This window comes from Nothobranchius furzeri, chromosome 6, assembly GCF_043380555.1.
Source record: "Nothobranchius furzeri strain GRZ-AD chromosome 6, NfurGRZ-RIMD1, whole genome shotgun sequence".
Lineage (NCBI taxonomy): Eukaryota > Metazoa > Chordata > Actinopteri > Cyprinodontiformes > Nothobranchiidae > Nothobranchius > Nothobranchius furzeri.
Genome location: NC_091746.1, coordinates 54,832,727 through 54,853,300, shown reverse-complemented (window position 1 = coordinate 54,853,300; position 20,574 = coordinate 54,832,727). Strand labels below are relative to the sequence as shown.

General features: G+C 41.0%; 1 protein-coding gene and 1 long non-coding RNA gene across 12 annotated transcripts in view; one reads left to right on the top strand and one right to left on the bottom strand.

Moving 5' to 3' along the window:
* dnm1a (dynamin 1a) overlaps positions 1–20,574 on the bottom strand; it is a 59,087-nt gene that overhangs the window by 10,671 nt on the left and 27,842 nt on the right. For 7 of the 11 annotated variants that reach the window (XM_070552335.1, XM_070552337.1, XM_070552336.1 and 4 more), the window contains one exon: positions 18,840–18,953. In XM_070552335.1, the coding sequence (XP_070408436.1) occupies positions 18,840–18,953 (114 nt within the window). Of the gene's footprint in view, positions 1–18,839; positions 18,954–19,142; positions 19,173–20,574 lie in introns of all 11 variants that reach the window. The other 4 variants (XM_070552332.1, XM_015942589.3, XM_070552333.1 and 1 more) reach the window with 1 other exon arrangement.
* LOC139070330 (uncharacterized) lies at positions 2,171–3,904 on the top strand. The gene is made up of 2 exons (XR_011520875.1): positions 2,171–2,736; positions 3,221–3,904. It is a non-coding gene; the product is annotated as an uncharacterized lncRNA (long non-coding RNA).

Sequence of the window (20,574 nt, the reverse complement as noted above, 5' to 3'; positions counted from 1 at the left end):
CTGATGCTCATCCTCCAGTTTGAAAGCTGACCACAGGTTGTCCCCATCAACTGTTTTTAAAGTCAATGCGTCTAATTTGGACTGTAGAGTATTTAGGTTCTCCTGGGTCAGTTCAAAACCAGTGGTCACGTTGTAGGTTTTCAGTTTCAAATGACCATAGGTGGTCTCATCTACCTCAGTAAACCAGAGGTCCTCGTCATCCTCAGAAGTGTTCAGACTCTTCTGGGAATTGTTGACTCTCATCAAGTGAAGCTTTGCTTGTTTCTCCATTAGATTTGCAGTTTTACTTCATTGTTGCTCAAGGAAAAACTGAAATTCTGGGTTACAGTGCATCAGAATGTCCAAAACAGTCTTGTTTAGGTCTTTAGTGAATCCTAAAGCATCACCATGACAACTGGGTTTCAAAAGATGCACACAGACACACGCAAGCACACACCATGCAACAAAAAAGCACAGTGGAGCAAAACACAAAATATAGTCACATTAAACAGCTAGGTCTGTTCTTTTATGATGACAACTGTTTGCATGACAAACACAATAATTCTGACCTCCTTCACTGAATCTGAATCTACCTGAATTGAAATTTTAAAATTTGAAATATTAAAGGGGTGGAACACTTGTTTAAGCCATACATTTGCAGTGGTCTCTAGTAGGAATTAATGCAAGTCTTACTACGAGGGAAAAAAAGCTAAAATGTACTTGTTTCATGAACTAGCAAAACGCTACATCAGAGCGAGCGAAACACAGCAGGATTGGAGTCTTGTTTCCTGATAGTTAGAAATTTTGCCTAACAATAACAGCAATGAGATTCTACCACTGACTCTGTTTGCTCTGCAACTTTGATGTTTTATCCCCACAACTAACACAAGCTTGGAGGTGCTTCTGCTGTGAGGTAGTATTGCTAATGCTAATGGTTAGCTTCTTCCAGCCGAGACGTTCTCTGCTGATTCCCAGACTTTAAAAAAACAACAGCCTTCCTCGTCGTGACTCAAAATGAGTCCATGAATGCTGAGTGACGGTGTGACATAGATCTATCAGAAGCTAATGCAGGTGATAGGTGTAGGAGACTATTTTCATTCTCCACCTGCATGAAAAACTCAGACTGACTGATTACAATCAGAAATAATCATTAAAAGATGGGTTTTCAGTGTTCCACACCTTTGAGGAAATTAAAGAATTGTAAATTTTCCCAATTTCTTCATTTTCATAAAAGTTTTTAAATCATTCAAGCAGCATCTACATTAGCACCTAAAATCTCAATAAATTTACTATTTTAGAAGTAATCCTTTATCCAATAAAGTGTTTTAAAACCCAAAAGATGTTTTTGAAACTTAAATTGTCCACTAAAATCTTTACTTTTGGCAATAAACCAATAACAGCTCAAAAAAGTACACATGCAGACAGAACTTTAGGTTTGAATAAACAACGGTTCACTGGTTACATATTAGTTATAGGCACATTAAATAGAGTTAGAATCAGATGTCCAACGGGAAAAAATAAATAAACAAGCTAAAGAAAATATCAAAATGCATAAAGCTGATTGATTAAAGCACAAGTGGAGTCACTCATGAGTTTGACTGTATAATCAATTTCCAACCTGTGTAGCCTTACCCACACAAAGCTTAAAACAAGCTACTCCACCTCTTTAAAAAAACATTTATAATTATGACTGTTTTATCAGCCTACCAGTTCTGATGGAAGTAAGCTAGTTCTGTTTTTTAAGCTGTCACGATTCACACATGGAGGAGGAGTGACGTCAGCCGGGAGGTCAGGTGTTGTGAGAAATTGTGTTCCCCTGAAATATTCTGTCCCCCGTGTCGAGAGATCACACTTCTGGCTATTTTCACAGCATTTGTGATCAACTTTTACGGTAAAATGATGTAATGTAATGTAATAATGTTATGATCGTGATTTTGTATCTGTATTTCCTCCTAAAAACAATAAAAAAGATACAGTAAAAACATTCTTGTTCACTCTTTTGCAGCAAGATTATTTATCATTTTTGAAAGTTATGTAAAAAGATGTAATCTCACTCAGTTTAACCATCTTTTATTTGAGGTAGTTTAGTCCTCATAATGGACAAGTTCTGTGGATTTGGAAATATTTGCTCTTGACTGCCTAAGGGACACAGAATATTTCAGAGGAACATAATTTTCCACAACACCCGTTTCACGTGGATCACGGCGCCTCGATGTAAACAAACTGGCTGCTGCTACCAGCTAATATGGATATGGAGCGATCACTGGCTGATCATTAACCAAGGCTGGTGAAGGAGTGTGGGTGAGCCAGGGACACGGTGGAGATCAAGTAAACAATGTTGACTTATCCACCAGCTAACAGTGGCTCACGACTGGCGTGGTGGAGATGGGAGTCACGAGCTAGCGGGCTACAAGTTAGCCATGGCTAGAGCCAGGGGAGACGCTGTGTATGCTGTGCGTAAACTCCCACGGATTACCAGCAAAAGGAGACCAAAGTCTTAAGGTAACATTTGAGAAGAAGCCCTCTGTATCGGAGCGTCTCTGTAATGGAGAACTACATAGCCGTTAGTAAAGTGTTGTGGAGATAAAGTAAACAACGCTGATGTAGCCACTGGCTAGCGGTTGAGCGCTGGAGCGTGTTGGGAGAGACGGCAGGTTGCAGGAAGAGAAGAGACTTGAGTAGAAGGACTTTGGAACAGACACAGTGGGACCATATCGGGAGTTCTGGTACTAGGAAAAGACGGATGAACAACTTGAGGTGAGGTTGGGAGTCAGAGACACTAATCGGAGGCTGGCGTCGAGATAATAGATGGCGGAGGGTCTGAACATATGTGGCTTCCTTGTGTTGGGCAAGATGGGGAACTGACAATTTTTATTGGTCTTTTGATTTGTTTTTTAATTCAAACTAACAAGTACAGCAATGGTGTAGCTATTCTTTTCTATTTCTTAGTTGAATTAGCAGACTCCATGCTTCCAGGATGCACTGCTGCCCTCTGCTGGTTCTTTCAGGTTACAGTCATAGTCCAAACGCCTAACATGGAGCTCGTATGTCCCAAAAGAGCTACTGTATTTTAAGATGGTGGATGACCATGGAGTGTCGACCACAGTTTATGTATATAAAAATGTATAATTTCACGTTGAGAGGAATATTTAGAATTTATGTTGGTGAGAAATATTATGTTTATGTTTATTTATTCAGCAGACGCTTTTATCCAAAGCAACTTACAATTTATAACCTATAGGGCATGTTGTGATCTGTGGGGGACCGGAGTACCCGGAGGAAACCCACGCATGCATGGGGAGAACACACAACTCCACACAGAAACGCCGCAGCCAAGTTTCAAACCTGCAACCTTCGTGCTGCGAGGCAACAGTGCTAACAACTGCGCCACCACGCCAATATTAATGAAAATGGACAAGTTTGTGAACTGGAAACACATGATTTGACAGTAAACTGGTAAAAATATCACACAATGGGTCTTTAAGATGAAAGTCTGAAGTAACAAAACAACATCAAAAGAACCATCATAGCACTTGTAATTATGAAAGAAAGCCATCACATCGTAGGTTTTACTAGAATCTCCACAAACACACTCCGGGCAGAGCGTTTACTTGTAGGCATGTGAACAAAAGTACTTTCAATAGATTTATTTTGTTAGTGAGTAATAGCAGGCTCATTTGGAAAGCCAGAGGAAGTTCACTCCTGCTTTCACAAATGAACTTTGCCTCCCTGCAAACCATCCAAAGTAAAAAAAAAAAAAAAACATTGGGAAAACTCAAACTCTGCTTCAAAATGTGACTTAAATACATCCACAGACACAGACACACAGACACGCGCACACACACGCGCACACACACGCGCACACACACACACACACACACACACACACACACACACACACACACACACACACACACAAACCCACTAAAGGAAACTCAACACCCTAAAACATACATTCTTACATGGTGACCTTACATATTTCAGAGCCAATTAACAAATCAGAGTAGGTTAGTAGTCAGAACCAAGAAAATGCTCGTTTACAGCATCCATGTTGTTTTAAGTGTGTGTGTGTGTGTGTGTGTGTGTGTGTGTGTGTGTGTGTGCGTGCATTGTAACGTGTATGTTGATGGGAGTCTGATAGAAAAGTCCTGGTGACTTGGGCTGTGCATCAAAGCGATGTGGAGGAGCCGCACTGCATCTGGGAGCAATAACGCTGCCTCTAACCCTTCATTACCACAAAGACTGGGCCCTGGGTGGCAGCCAACGGCAATTTTCACAACCCTCCTCTCCTCACCTCCCCTCCGTTTTTCTTTCCCTCCATTTTGCTGCCATTCCTCTACTGGGTTCTCTCTAAACCTAAACACAGAAGGGGGTTTGGTGATCCTTGACTCAATGGGTTTGATGCTCTCGTTTGGTTCAGTTTGACACAAACTTGTTATGAGAATGGCGCAGCAAAATAATTAATCTTTTACTGTGTGAAAATGTCTCAAAAATTGAAAATTAAAAACACATTCAAAGCCTTTAACCTGAGAGAAAGACATCTTTGAGAAAGAGCAGAAACATCTGAAGTAAACTTAATTAGTCTTGATGCAGTTTGGATTTTATTTAAAGTAAGGCCACATGTTGCTAGCTTTTAAATCAGAAACAGAGAACTGAAATGGAAAACTGGTAAACTGAACCTATTCTGGGACAATGTGTAAAATCTTGCAGCTGTTTATGACTCATTAAGCTGCAAAGTTGTGCAACATCCAAACAAATCACCTAGGGCAGCATGCCAGAGTCCACAGTCTCTTGTGAGCTCATTTATTATAAAAAGTGTTACCTGATAACAGCAAAGACAAGGAGGATCTCATCTGTCAGCTACAGCGTCCAGATTCCCAGGAATAAAAATATAAATTCCCACAGTTTATCCGTATAGCACATGCAACATTTTGGCTACCCTCTTAGTGTCTGTTTAAAACTCCTTCTGTGAGTTCTTCCTGTGAGAAAAAATGTTTCCACCTTAAGTGTGCCACAGATTTGTTTTTCTGTGAAGTTTATTACATATTTGAACTTAGTTCTACAGAGTAAAAATGTGGATATCATCAAGAAATCTGATCACCAACATTTAAAATGAAAGGGACCCGGACCAGCAACCATGTGGTATCCCGCACATGTGGGATCAGATACATTTTATTGTCAATGCCCCAGTGTTCTGAAGCATAGAAATTAGTCTATGCAATCAAATTAATGTGTCTGGTGTTTTTTCAACTGATTAATAAAATTGTGACAAGGAAAACAAAGCTAAACGGTAACATTGCTTTTATGAAACAGTAGGGCTGTAGCGAAGCCTCGACGAAGTCGACGGCTCGATTCTAAAAATTTGTCGACGTCAGATCCGGAAGTCGACGCACCGCGCCCACTTGTTGCATCCCCAGGAGTTTGTAAATAGAGGAGGAATCTGCCCGTTTTTCCTCTAGTTCGCCCTCTTCTCCGCCTTCACTAACATCTCCGCCAAATACCGAAGACCCGGAACAACGTCCGTCCTCTACTAGATTATTTTCCTGTTTTGCCCCTTCGTCTCCCGGCAACGGACAACAACTTCCGGGGTCAGATGCGCTGCTTCGTGTCTATCGCAGATGTAGAAAATCACCGGGAGCGCTTCTCCCTTCATTAAGGAGCTTCTTTCAGACATTAGGAGAGCTGTTTTGGTGGTAGCGGTCTCTCCTCCGTGCTGGTCTGTTTGCTGCTGGGTGTTTTTGGTTTATTTAAACTTGGTAACTTCAACTTAACGTTGGTAAAGCTACTGTTAGCATCTTCGCTAACAGCTTCTTGCGTTGGGATAAGCTGTTACGTTTTGGTTTACAGTTGATCTTTTTTGTGGTGTAGATCTCCCTTTTATTACATTTAGAGTGTTGTGGGTTTTCGGTTTAGTGTAAAATATCACCTGAGTTTGGTTTAACCCGTAACACCACTCGCCTCACGCACATAAGTGACCAAAACAAAGCAGCATGGAGACACTCCATCTTCTACCACCTCTCAGGCAGCAGCCTGCACTCCCAAGTTCTACACGTCACCAGAACATAACCAACCGCAACACAATAAAAGCAGTGTTATACAAAATGGAAGGCCTGTAGTGTTTATTCTCTTACAGTAAGAATTTATCAATTTTTTTGAGGAATTTATTTGAGATTTTCTGGTTTTTGTTAATTGTGCAATAGAAAAATAATCATTAGATTAATTTTCTAAATAGTCATTAGAATAGTCGACTATTCGATAAAATAATCGTCAGAATAATCGTTTTAAAAATAATCGTTTACCCCCAGCCCTATGAAACAGTGATGTTACAATACATCTTCAGAAAAATGACAAGCTGGGAATGAGAGAAGTCATCTGGTGAAAAATCTTTGATCACATTTTTTCTATAAAAAAACAGCAAAGCAAAAAAAAATTCAAGGTCATAAATAAAATAAAATGTAATTCTTAAGGTCTTTAGTTATTCTATGCTTTTTTGTTTGTACTGTATTTGTTTTAGTTTTGATATTATTGAATGAATAAATATATTGTTTTTCAAAAAAAAAAGTTTAATATCTGTTTATGTTGTCCAAGTAACCCCTACTTCACCATAGAGACACCGGCGGCGCAGAACAGCAGCCTAACGGTTTACTCACAAGCTTTGCTGTGTGCCAGTGTGAAGAATCTCAGCCGTGGAGACTTCAAAGGCCACGTTTATTTTTGCCATTCACCAATAAACCAAAAAGAAGGAAATCACGTTTGATATTGTTGGCTGATGTCATATATGATCTTGTTCCTCTGAAAAACACATAGTTGCACTTTTCGAACGATGCTGGGAGTAAATAAGCCGTTGGGTCACATTTATGGGCATACATAGATACGATATTTCACTGCTGCAATACTTTTATTTTGAAAATTACCAGAGGTTTTACACAGAAAACACGTGATTTTCTGTCTGGCCCTATGTTGGAATTTGACGAGTCCCAGAAGTGTCTTGTAGCAAAATTAGAACCCAATCCTATTTTTAGCATTTTTGCGGCTACTTATGGAACGCGTGTGAAAATTTCGGCATCGCAGCTGGTTTGAATCATTTCCATAGACTCTAATGAATTCTACTCTGCTGCCATTCCGCGCTGCTGATGCTGATATTTGTCAGTTTTCTTGTTTAAGGTAGAACCTTAGAAAGTTATGTTGTATTATATCATTTACAACAAAATTAAAAATACTAGTCAGCTCTGTTTTATTTTTGTAAGAGGTGGCTGCTTTTGGTGTTATTATGTTCTGATTTATCTGGACACATCAGATATGAAACAGGATGAAAGTAACAAAAATATGCAGCAGTAAGTAAGTATGTAAATTAAGACACACTAATCTGATTATATATATATATATATATATATATATATATATATATATATATATATATATATATATATATATATATATACATACATTAAGTCACTGAGGTAAAACATCTGTGTGCGTGCACGCGTCTGTAAACCAACCTGAGTCTAGGAACAAACACGCTTTGATGCACACATGGTTTTCATGGTGAAACTCTCATTATTAGAGTTGTTATGGTGCATTTTAGTTTCATTGTAATAAAAGACAAAACTGTAAAGAAGATGAAGCAAAAGCTCTCAAACAGAAATGACTCATCTAGTTTGGCCTTTTATTTATCATCTGCACTCTATGAGTTGAATTAACTACAAATATTGTTATGGAAAAATCTACAGTTAAATATAAACATGGCGTTTTGTGACTCGCGTGTATCCTGAGCTGAATTTTTCTTACAAAGATCAAGATGATCTTGTAATGGATTATTTTAGTATTATATATTTATGGTCAATTCTTTCATGAGCAGAAAAATCTGTCACCTATTTCAAAGTTAAGACTTTTGCAGCATCTCTTTCAGTAAATAACAAAAAGGTGTGAAAAATATTAAATGAAAACATGGAAATAATGTCATGTTCTGTGTCCCTCTGTCCCCAGCCTCCTACTGTTCTCACTCCAGGTTCTCCTCTTGTGTCCCATTATTATCCCCAGCCCTCTCTAGACTTCCCTCAGGTGTCCTCCTAATCACTCCCTGATAATTCCAAGTCAGTCTTATTTTAGTCCTCCTCATCCATCTAGTTATTAGTTGTTTATTTTTGCCCTCAGTCTTTAGGTTTAGTTTTATCCGTGTTTTATAGGTTAAGGTTTATCTGCCATCCTTCTTGTTTCTTTCCCTCATTTAGGTTATTGAATTCGCTTGCCTTCCCTCCAGATCTCACTCCTCACACCTGTAACCTGTTCCCCTGATCACCTCCCTCTGTGTTTAAAAACCCTATCTTGCCCCTCAGTGTTCGTCGGTCCATCGTTGTGTCTACGTTGTTCTGTTCCCTCCCGAGTTTTGCCCGAGTTCGAGCTCAGTTGTGAGCTTCTGTTTTGTTTTTGGACCGCTGGATCAAGCCTCCTCCTTTAAATAAAGGATTTACTTATTTACATCTGCTCCTGTCTCGTGTGTTCTGCGTTTTTGGGTCCAAACCTCCTGCTCAACGTGACAAATAAATGATGAGGAAAAAATGTAAGCATCTTTTAAAGAACAAGCTCACCCTTTTAGTACATTTGCAGTGGTCTCTAGTATTCAAATCAATTCAAGTTTATTTATATAGCGCCAAATCACGACAAGAGTCGTCTCAAGACACTTCACATGGTAAACATTCCAATACAGGTCAGTTCATTAAGCCAATCAGAAAAGTTTACTATATAAGGAACCCAGCAGATTGCATCGACTCACTGACTAGTGTCAGTGTCTTTACAGCAAAATGAATGACTTGTGAGTCAATCTTTGTGGAAAAAAAGCTCTAGCGCTCCTGTTTCAGGAAGTAGAAGTTAGAGGAGAGTGGAGCAGAACATGGCAGGATTTGGAGTCTAACTCCTTCTTTCCACCGGAGCTGTCAGCAGCATGTTACTGCAGCAGCATGTCACAGTTGCTGATAGGAACCACTGTGGTCAACAGAACCTTTTTCACCGGAGCCGTCAGCAGCACGAGTCAGCCGTGTCTCAAGAGCAGCATGTAGCGGTGGTTCTATTTTCTACGCGCGACGCCTCTGAAACGGGTCAAGTTCGACATTTTTGGGGAAGGAAAGACAGGAAATTGGACGCGGAAACAGAGCGAAGCTCCCGAGATTTTCAGAATAAAGAAACGTACTGCCTTCCGGTTGCTTTACTTTCAAAAAAAGTTACTAACTCTGCGGCCCCATGAGAAGTTGTCACCTAGCTAGCGGTCTCCTTTTTATTCAGGTCCGTATTGGCGATTATAAAACGGACAGAACATAAAACACAAACCTTATGGAGCCATGTTATAGTTTTCTCCTGCTTGTTGTTGTGTTTACTGATGAAGTCACTCGTGTGACTTCGTGTTCTGTCGGTGACAGCTGCTTCCCTGCTGCTTCGCGTCTCGTGGGAAGGGCCAAGCAGCAGTTTACGCGAGCAAGACGTGCTGCTGCAGTAACGTGCTGCTGACGGCTCCGGTGGAAAGAAGGGGTTATTTTCTGATATATGGACATCTTGCCTCTGATTGGCTTACAGCAACGAGACTCTACCACTGATTCTGTTAGTTTTGCAAAGTTGATGTTTTATCTCCACAAATAACACAAACCTGAAGGAGTTCCGCCATATGGTGGAGTTGCTAATGCTAACAGTTAGCTTCTACTATCCGAGATGCTCACTGCTGTTTCCTGGATGCTAAGCCAACAACAGCCTTCCCCATTATGAGTCAAGTTGTGTCCATGAATGCTAATTTTCAATGTGACATCGATCTGACTGGCATTTCTAATCCGAGCGTTTCCCCGTCTCTTTTCTATCGGCGGCTAAGGCAGGAAATGGGGTAGAAGATTATTTTCATGTTTAGCTTACATGTTAAACTCAGAGTGGCCTCTCATATTTCAAATATAAGTGAACTTGGTCTTTAAACATTTAACAAGCACAAATATTGGACTGCACATTAAAATCCAACATGAATCTTGTTGTAATTTCAAACCTTTATCCTTACAATGAACATACAATGGCTTCAGATGTCATTTTTGGTTTCGAAAGGCAGAAATTAGACTGAGTCAGCAGATTTGTAATTACCTAAAATACACACACTCGTGCACACACACACACGCACGCACGCACGCACGCACGCACACACACACACACACACACTTGTGGTTTCTGACTCTCTGAGATGTAACTCTGTTTGGGCCAAGTCCTTGTTTTTCTTCCCACCGTGAACAATCACTTTCAGTGATTTAGTGAAAACACATTCATTTACAGGAAGAGGAGCCAACATTCATCTTCTGTTGAATTATCTCCTCGGTTTCCTCTGACACACAGAATATCATCATGTTTCCTTTTAATTATGCTTCACACGCTTTGTTAATGTTGTCTTTCTCAATAAGACTTTGTGACGTCTTCATTACTGTTTTTTTCCCAGCACAGTGTCAATTAACCCGCTCACATGTTTTTGCCAAGTGATTTTTTTTTCATTTTGCTTTTAACTTTTTATGTTTTTCCTTTGAAAAATGTAACTGAATTTTTTAACAGTGTAGATAAACATATATAAATGTTCACTATTTGAATAAATTGGGGTATTATACACTGAGCTCCCATCATAAATGACTAATAACTAGTTCATATGTATAAATCACAAACACTTTTTTATAATGCATTAAGAGGGAGAAAGAGGAAACACATTTGGCTCACTATTTTGCAAGAAACCGGTCACTTTTTTCTTTTTCTCACCTGTAATTAAATGTGTGTTAATTAATAACATCTTCAAACTAGATAGATATTAGTCATTTATAGGGGAGCCTTATTGTAACCTGGTCCTGGAGTTAGTGACATTTCTGGGACTACTTGGTTAAAATAGAACCAAAACAGTTCATTCATAAATTACTTCTGTTTGTAATGATTCCACATTGTTCTGCCATGCCTGTCATGTTTTTTTTTCTTCCTTTCTGCCAGTCCTCCTGTTACTAATCAGCTTCACACAGTTCACCTGAGCTCTGCCTGATTGTCTCCCTGCTGCACCTGTGTGCTCGTCTTTTTAAGCAAAGCTCTGTCTCCCTGCCAGATGATCGACAGCCTTGTGCCAGTAGAGCAGGGCTATTCAAGTCCAGGCCTCGAGGGCCGGTATCCAGCACGTTTTAGTGGTTTCTCTGTCCAGCACACTAGATTCAGTGGTTGAGTCACCTGTGCAGCAGCTCATCAGGCTCTGCAGAAGCCTGTTAAACACCTGCTGATTGAAATCAGGTGTGTTGAAGCAGGTTAAAACTAAAACGTGCTGGATACCGGCCCTCGAGGCCTGGACTTGAATAGCCCTGCAGTAGAGACTCCAGCGATATTTTTCAGCCAAGTTCTTTTCTGATTCTTTTGACCACGGATTCTGCCTGCCTTGCCTCTCACGGATTCTCTTGCCCATCTGTCATCTGGACACTGACCTTGGCTCTGAACTTTGACTACCAATTCCTGCTCTACCCCCTGATGAGTATTACTGACTTCTGCCTGCCTGTGTATGACCTTGCCTGTACCTCACATATACATTGGATTTTTGATTCATGAACTTCTGTTGGGCTGTACTAATTGTCTGTCATTCTGAGGAGAGGATTTGAAATCCACAGACAAGAGGAGGAGTTCCCATAGCTGGCACAAGGACAGTTCCCCGGCCCCTTCCCGCTGCTCTGTCTCCAGTTTTCCTAACAGCCGAACTTTCTACTCTTCCCTTATTCCCCCACATTCTAAAATAAATATCTTCTTAAAACATTTAACGGCTGAATTTCTGAGTCTTCAGCTTTTATCCGTTACACTGTTTTTATTATTACTATTTCACTCTCACCTCTGCACGTTTATGGACCTGAGCCAAAACAACAAATTTCTGAGACAAAGCACAAACATTTTGGTAGAAATTGAACCTTTCAAGCTACTTCCTTACAAAGTTGCTCCTCGTGCTCGTTTCACAACAGCATGAATCAAAAAAGAAGCTGACAGATATCTGACATCCACCGAAAATGAACCCATTTACACATTTTTGGGTTGCATTTACTGGTTTGGCTGAGCATCGTCTGGAATAAATCTAAAGTTAATGTCCAAAATCTTCCCCACGTTGACGAAAATAAAGGAAATATCCAGTTCCAGTCATGAAAATTGAGATATTTGTTCGTTTAAACCCAACACTGAGCAACATGGAATCACACATTACACTGAATAAGTGTGTTTGTGCACACTTTCTCAGTACGTCTGCACGCTTGCCTGGTCATCCAAACAGTGGAAACAATGTTGGTGCGACCGCAGCCCTCCGCCCTCCCTCCCACCCAGCAAATTCACTCTTTCCAGTCCCAAAACCCCCAAAACTTCAGCTGAAGCTACAATCCCTGATTTCTATCATTCACACCTTCCATTTGCTCTCTCAGCGAGACGGGCTTACTCGATCTCAGCCTCACATCCTTCTTTCATTCTCATTCCTCTCTTTGTTTTCCCCGTTTCTCCTCCTACACCAGTTCTGCTGACTGGATTCTCCTGGGTTTACTTCTGCTTTGATTTGGAGCTCAGAAACCACAGCTAAAACACACACACAGACATGGCACAGGCACACACACGTACACACAGAAATATTTGCATTGATTCCTCTGGTCTGCTAGAAGACTGAAACATAAATGCATGAAATGAAAAACACACAAGAGGGAGAAAATTGAACATTTTTGTCCTTCTAGGCCTTTTTCCCTTTTCATGTATTTCTCTCTGGTTCTGATTTACCAACAGTGTGTCACCAGTCTAACCATTACAGCCCCCCCCACTGCCGCTCCATGTGTGTTGGGCAGAATGGTGAGCAGCATAAAGGGCTCTTTATTTGAGTCGGACAGGGAGAGGAAATCAGCTTTAGAAGTAAAAACAGAGGGAGCAAGAGAGGGATGGAGACCACAGGGCTGCACATCTGGAGTTATTACAAGGTTTCCTCCCGCTTGCCAAGAAAACGCCGACATTCCTGCCCTCGCTACAAAGACCGTGGAGCCTCTGCTCTCATCCAGACCCACTCCTGCAAACACATCCATCAATCAAACGTCCAGAAGCCGCGTATTTGCTCACATGTACCTTAACCAGAGCTTCACACACATTCACTCCCACTCTCCGTCTGCAGCAAAACCTTCCGCTCTTTTTGCCAAACTTTACAACACACATTCATTTTGAATGAATGTGTCTCACTTCCTGTTCACCTTTGACCTTCCACTTTCCCCTCATAAGCCAGAGAAGAAAGAAATATAAGAAAGAGAGAGGGAGAGGCGAAGGGGTGCAGATGGAGGGAGGGGAAACAGAAAGACCAGAGGAGCAAGGAAAACTTGGGGGCCAGAGAGCTCCTCCTCTTTTCCTCTCCATATCTCCTCTCTCCCTCGCTCCATTTCTCCTTCTGTCTCTGGAAGTATGAACCCGGCGGCCAGTCCTTCTGCCACGTCGAAACCTCCAGCCGGTCCACCTTGCTCACGCCGGGAGCGACCTTTTCTTTGTTTTGTTTGTTTCCATCTCTGGAAGGCAGAGGTCAAATATGATTTTAATGTTGAATGGGGAAACAAGGAAAGTTGCTGATAAAGGGAGAAGATGAAGATACAAAACCAAGAAGAAGGAGGAGGAAGAGGAGGAACACCAAGACTCAAAGTAGAAGGCCAAGATGAGAGATATTCAGTAGAAACTTCCACGTTTGGGGAGTGTCTAGGAGTCGTAAAGCGTACGTATTCCAGAGATTTAGAGGAAGGTGTTGGTTTTGTTGTTTAATAAACTTTGTAGTTGTTTTTTTAACCACATATGAAACATCCTGATTTTTAAATTCAGTTTGACCTGGGATTTTGGGATTAAACTGGGATTAAGCTTTACTAATGTGGGCTAAACGAGGCATGACTCTCCGTCCGTTGTTTGGTTCCATCTACAATTTCCAAACAAGGATTGTAAAAAATTCTCTGAAAGAAAACAACTCTCTCTGGCTAAGATTTATAACTTTAACTCATCATATCCCGAATTGATGTGGACTCAGTCCAGTAGGGGCATCGGCTAGTTTTGCTTCTGACAAGCTTGATTTTCCTCTGCACAGCATGGTGCGGAATATTGTCTCTCACAGCAGGAAACAGGAGGGAATGTCATTAACTCTGCCAATGCATGGATATCACCTCCACCTAACCTCCTCCTTCCTTACCCCACCCACCCCTCAGTTAAGTCGGACTCCTGAGATGATGGAATTGCAGTGAGTGCGGTAATCTTAGCCACCCGTCCCGTCTGCCCAGTGTTCAGACTACCTGTTCAGGAAGTTGTGGTTGTACAGTAGTCTGCACATTGGTTAGGCTGGCCGAGGAAGAACGACCAGAGACGATCCAGAGGATGGAAATAGGTGAGGTTGTTGGAAGATGCAGCATCCTTCTGGAGTAAAACACCAAACTTTCACTCAAGAGAGGCCTAAGCTGTCCAGGATGGATTAACCAGGAAGAAAGTCCTTAAATAAAAATATGTGTTGAGTTTGATGTCACCGAACCAAGCTTGTTTTGTCAGATTTTCATGAAATACTTGCAATAAAGATGCTCAAAAGTCTCAGTGACACTGTGTCTGTTTTTCTTTGTGTTTCACACAGAAGAGGACTTGACGTAAACATCACATTCGCAAAGATCTAGATGGAGGTTGCATGACTATCCTGACAAGTTGTTTATTTTTCTACAATACCAAAGGTTCTGGCTGAAGCCGAAAAAAGATTCAACCACGTAGTATGGAGAGAGAGAGAGAGAGAGAGAGAGAGAGAACACCCAAAAGTAAAGCACAGCGTAAACCCCCAGCATTGAGCTACACCCTTGATGAAAATGTACAATTATGCTTCTGCTTTTCCTGCATCAGTTTGTGGCAACTTGACCTCAAATGACCATGTAGTGTGAAGAGAGACAGGAAGTCACCCTGTAACAACGCTGAAAGAGCAACTACTCTGTTATTGTCAACCCAAGCTTTTCCAAGCCTTTGAGCGGCGCCGCTGAGAAAAGGGAAAAACTGTTTGCGGTTTCGACATGATGAAGACTAAAAGCTCATTCGCTTTATCTTTTAGTCCAGAGCCCCATAGCCTCACCTGTGTTTGATAAAGCAGAACCCACAACAAACGACGGGAAAACTCTTCAAAAGCACAAAGAAGGCAGGAACATTCACATGGTGTCCCATCACAGAGCATCACAGGCAGGAATGCAAACCGCAAACCAACCTGTTTCCATTTAGAGCCCTGCCACCACCACTGTTTTCTGTTTTAACGTGTAAAAGTTGCAGCTCAAAACATGCACACACAGTGACTGTATATATATATGTATGATATATATATAGGATATATATATGCATATATATGTATATATACATATACATACACACACACACACACACACACACATATATATATATATATATATATATATATATATATATATATATATATATATAATTTTGTATCTAACATGTTGTGAGTCAACTGCCCCCAGCCACTGGTGTGTGTGTGTGTGTGTGTGTGTGTGTGTGTGTGTGTGTGTGTGTGTGTGTGTGTGTGTGTGTGTGTGTGTGTGTGTGAGGTTTCTCCAGCTGTGATGTCCTATTGATGGTATTTTAAGGTGTGTTAATTTAGATTGGACTGAATAGGAAATCACTGAAGGCCCAGGGGTGGAATGCACCGCCCGCCACTGAGTTTAACATAAGTTAAATCAATACATTTGCAGTGGTCTCTAATAGGAATTAATACTTTTTAAGTCGTACTCGGACAAAAAGAAAAAAGCGATGCGCCGTGTTCAGGAACTAGAAGTGAGCCACATCACAGCTGAGCTTCAGATGACAAGAGTCTTATTTCCTGATATTTGGACATCTCACCTTTGATTGGACATCAGCAACATGACTCTACCACTGACTCTGTTTGCTTTGCAACATTGATGTTTTGGTGTTTTGTTGCAATGTGGATGTTTTATCTCCAACAACACATGCCTGAAGAAGTTCTGCTGTGTTGTGGAGTTGCTAATGCTAACGGTTAGCTTCTTCTAGCCAAGACGTTCTCCCTTTTGTACGCTAAACCAACAACAGCCTTCCCCGTCGCGAGGCAAGATGGGTGAGTCCATGAATGTTGAGTGACAAGTGTGACGTAGATCTGTCAGGCTTTTCCTGGAGTTTCACCGTCTGTGTTCTATCAGAAGCCAATGCAGAAGATCGGTGTAGGAGACAATTTTCAAGTTCAGCCTGCATGAAAAACTCAGAGTGACTGATTATAATCAGAATTAATCATTTAAAAATGTTTTTTTTTTCAGTAAACCACCTCTTTAAGAATTCTAGCAAAGCAAATTTTGCTTACCCCACTGGCAGATTTTTCTACTCAAAACAAAAAAATTTGATCACATTTAAGAATATTTACCTTATTTTAAGTAAGGAAGCGTTACTTTTCTTTTCAGACTAAAAATAAGATCAAATGTCTAAAACATTAAGCTTTTTTAAAACTTTCTTTGGAATCAGTTTGTAAAGTGAGCAACAACTGGACGATAAAGTGAAACGTTTTTCTATTTTCTCTTAAATCCGCACTTTTGTCTTCATTCAACTCCATTTTTCCTGACTTCGTCACCCTAGCTTTACATTTGGAAGTTTAAAACTAAAAGAGTAGGTTGACTTGAGGAACTGGCATGTGGTGTGGTAACACAGACCAGAAGGCCTCTAAAAGTAGGTGCGCATGCACATGCGCACACGCACGCACGCACACACACACACACACACACACACACACACACACACACACACACACACACACACACACACACACACACACACACACACACACGTGCCCCCAGACACTAATAATAACTTTGAACCCAACTAGTGGTGCCAGGATGTTTTGGTTAGTGTGTGCGCGTGTGTGTGTGTGTGTGTGTGTGTGTGTGTGTGTGTGTGTGTGTGTGTGTGTGTGTGTGTGTGTGTGTGTGTGTGTGTTGCCAACAGCTAGGGTTTTCCCCATCGCAAGATGCAGTCAATAAAGTCCTGGTGCATATTGGGAGGTGCCATCAAAATAAAGAATATCCAAGTGTTAATCTGTAGCTGCTTAAACCTGCAGAAAAAATATAAAATTTTATATTTTGCACTAAACAAAAAAATGTCATCAACTGTGTTTATTTTGGCTTGTCTCCACCCAGGTCTGCATGACAAGCCCTCAGGAGAGGTTCTGGCATGTGTGGGTTGGAGTGATTGAGGGGGCCAATGTAAAATATTAAGCTTGGACTGAAAACATAACAAAAAAGTTGATTTTTGGGCCTTTTTTTAATCATGCAGAGTGCTGCGGTGCCCTCCAGGCTTTCGAGCTGAACTGTAACACCAGATTGGAGTGTCGGTTTTTGGTTTCCCTCACAGTCTTACGTTTAAATAAATATAGAGCAGGGGGGAGAGAATGGGAAAACACTGAAAGATGGCAGAGTGCCCCATCTGTTTTTGAGGTTTGAGGATGTAAAGGGAAAATATGATGAAGAGAAGGAGTGGACATCCCTTCATCCACACCTTCTCTCTTTTCACATGGTCCCAGTTACACCTCCGTTCCTCTCCACCTCTTGTTCTGTGCTCCTCTTTGAAATGAAATAAGTTTATTAGAAGCAGCTTGGGTGTGTGTGTGTGTGTGTGTGTGTGTGTGTGTGTGTGTGTGTGTGTGCGAGCGCGTGTGTGTGCGTGTGTGAGTGTGTGTGTGTGCACGCGTGTGTGTGTGTGTGCGTGTGCGTGCGTGTGTGTGTGTGTGTGTGTGTGTGTGTGTGTTAGAGTAATTGGGAATGGGGCAGGGGGCTCTGGTATGCACATGTGTGTACCAGCTTTGGTGTCTGACAGTCTGACATGCTGGGGGGTCTAGGCTCTAGACACACACACATACATGCACACACACACACACTCTCTCTCTCTCTCTCTCTCTCTCTCTCTCTCTCTCTCTCTCTCTCTCTCTCTCTCTCTCTCTCTCTCTCTCTGTCAGTGCGTTTTACAGAGAGAGAGAGAGAGAGAGAGAGAGAGAGAGAGAGAGAGAGAGAGAGAGAGAGAGAGAGAGAGAGAGAGACTTAAATCAATGCACAGTGGCTGGCTAAAGCCTGGAGACAGGGAGCTCTGAAGGCTCCTGCAAAGCATCTTGGGACATCAGTTTGGTTGAGGAACAAGGCGGGTCAGAACATTTCAGTTTCTTTAACAGGGATGGCATTGAAATAAGATTCAGATTATTGAGCAGTAAAGAAGCAATGTAAAAGTACTTTAATATATAATATGTAATATAAAGTAACATTGATGATAAAACAGCCCCTAAACATGAACATGTTAAAAATGAGTTTACCAAACATATTTAATACTTTTTAAAGAACTTGAGACTTACTTTAGATGAGAATGGCCCAACTCAGAAACATTTACAGGGTCACACAAGTACGTACGCTTCAGACAGGATGATTACGGCAAACGCCTTAGTTGAAAATTAAACGTTTCTTTAATATTTCAAGAATGTTTCTTCGTCTCTTGTCCTTCATCATCAAAAAGGTCAGAATCCAAATAACAAGCCATTAAGCAGCTGGTTAGTTGTGCAGGCACAAAAATATTCCAGAATATTCTGAACTTTTAATCTTTCCTACATCTATATATACTGAAGGTGTAGAATAATAATCTCAGTAGTTGTTTTGGAATGGTTTCACATAATTTTATAGGATCTATGGAGTCTTCAGCTGAGTGTTTACCCAAATGAAACACGTCTGCAGGCACAGAAAAATAAAACTACATAATATTAAGTGTGTGTGTGTGTGTGTGTGTGTGTGTGTGTGTGTGTGTGTTTGACAGCTATTGTGTGTGTGTGAGCACACCTCATCGTCCTTGTACCAGGACAGGGACTCGGCGGTGAGGACGAACCAATACTCCTTGGCTCCTCCCTTCATGATGCCGATGTTGTTGATGGTCAGCCAGCCTTTTCTGATCACCTGAGAAACAGTCCAATCAAAAAAGACTATGAATATAAACCCCTAAAAACATGACCACCTAAGCAGCTACTCCCTAAAGTGTCTCTTCTAATGGAGATAAAAAACTTCTGAGGTCTCATGACTAAACATACTTTTTTCTACTCCACTTTCTTTTAATCTCATTGCAGACACGATATTCAGGTTATTTACCTTGTACCGATCGTTAGCTCCTCTCTCCGGCTGAATGAGAATGTGGAGAGAACGTTACAAAGCTAACGGAGGGCAGTTAGAATAGGGTCAAATACACAGAGGCTGTGGCTGGGATGGAAACTGGAGGACAGCAAGCAGGACGGGAGACGAGGGGGGTAAGGATGCTACAACCCGTAGCTCATGGATCATGCACTGGAAAGCAAGGGTTTTATTTGGTAGCGCACAATTTCATGAAACTAAAGGTTGTCCACATCACAGCTGAGCTTCAGACGAGAGGTTTTGGAGTCTTATTTCCTGATGTTTGGACATCTCACCCCAGACTGAAAAACAATAACGTGATTCTACTACTGACATGCACCGTTGATGTTTTATCTCCACTAATAATTCAAGCCTGGAGGAGCTTCTGCCATGTGGTGAAGTTGCTAATGCTAACGGTTAGCTTACATTAGCCTAGGCGTCCTCTGCTGATTCCCGGATGTTAAAACAACAACAGCCTAACCCGTCGTGAGTGAAGATGGGTGAGTTAATGTTCAGTGACAGTGTGATGTAGATCTGTCAGGATTTTCTAATCCTAGAGTTTCACTGTCTATTTTTTATCAGTAGCTAATGCAGGAGATAGGTGTAGGAGACTAGTTTTATGTTCAGCCTGCACTCAGACCTTTTTCAATCTTATCTTTATGTGCTTTCAATATTCATGCTTGATTCCTTGTTTTTACAGTAAAATAAAAAAGGCAGAAAATGGATCTAAGGGGATATTTAGATGTATTGGTACTGTTGGCAGAACTATTTCTGACTTTATTTTATTCACTTCTTAAAAGTTTACTTTACTGAGATTTTTGGACAGAAAACATGAAAAGTTGTGCTAATTTTACAACCTAAAGTGAAAATAAATACATCATAGAAGATTTACTATCAGAGAGTTTATGATCTAAAACACCATCTAGGACAATTTCCTGCCACTTTGAACACAACACGACTGCATGAACAAACAAGGCTGGTTTAGAGTTGTTATTTCTAGGCTACATATTTGAAGTTTAAGTCTTAAAGTTTCTGGTCTGAAGAGACTGAATGAGACAAGTTGTGGGGTCTTAAAGGGCCAGCAGCACCCTTTTATAAACAGGAAGTGAGGTTCACCCCTTTGTTTACATTATGACCCTGACCGTTGGCCACAAGCCTTCTTAGTTGTTATGACAACTGAAAACGAAGGGGGTGACATGTGTGGCACACTGCAGGTCTTGCATCTTAAAGTTGTTTTTTGTCACAAACAAGAAAATATTCATTTGTTTTAGTTTTTGTATTTTTTGCTGAAAAACAGTGTGGAAACATTCAGTGTCGGTGTGTGTGTTCTAAATCTATAAGGTAAAAAAATGTAAAAGTCTGGAAAAGGGAAGCAGCGAAGCATCTATTTGTACAGCCGCAGTCTCTAAAAACT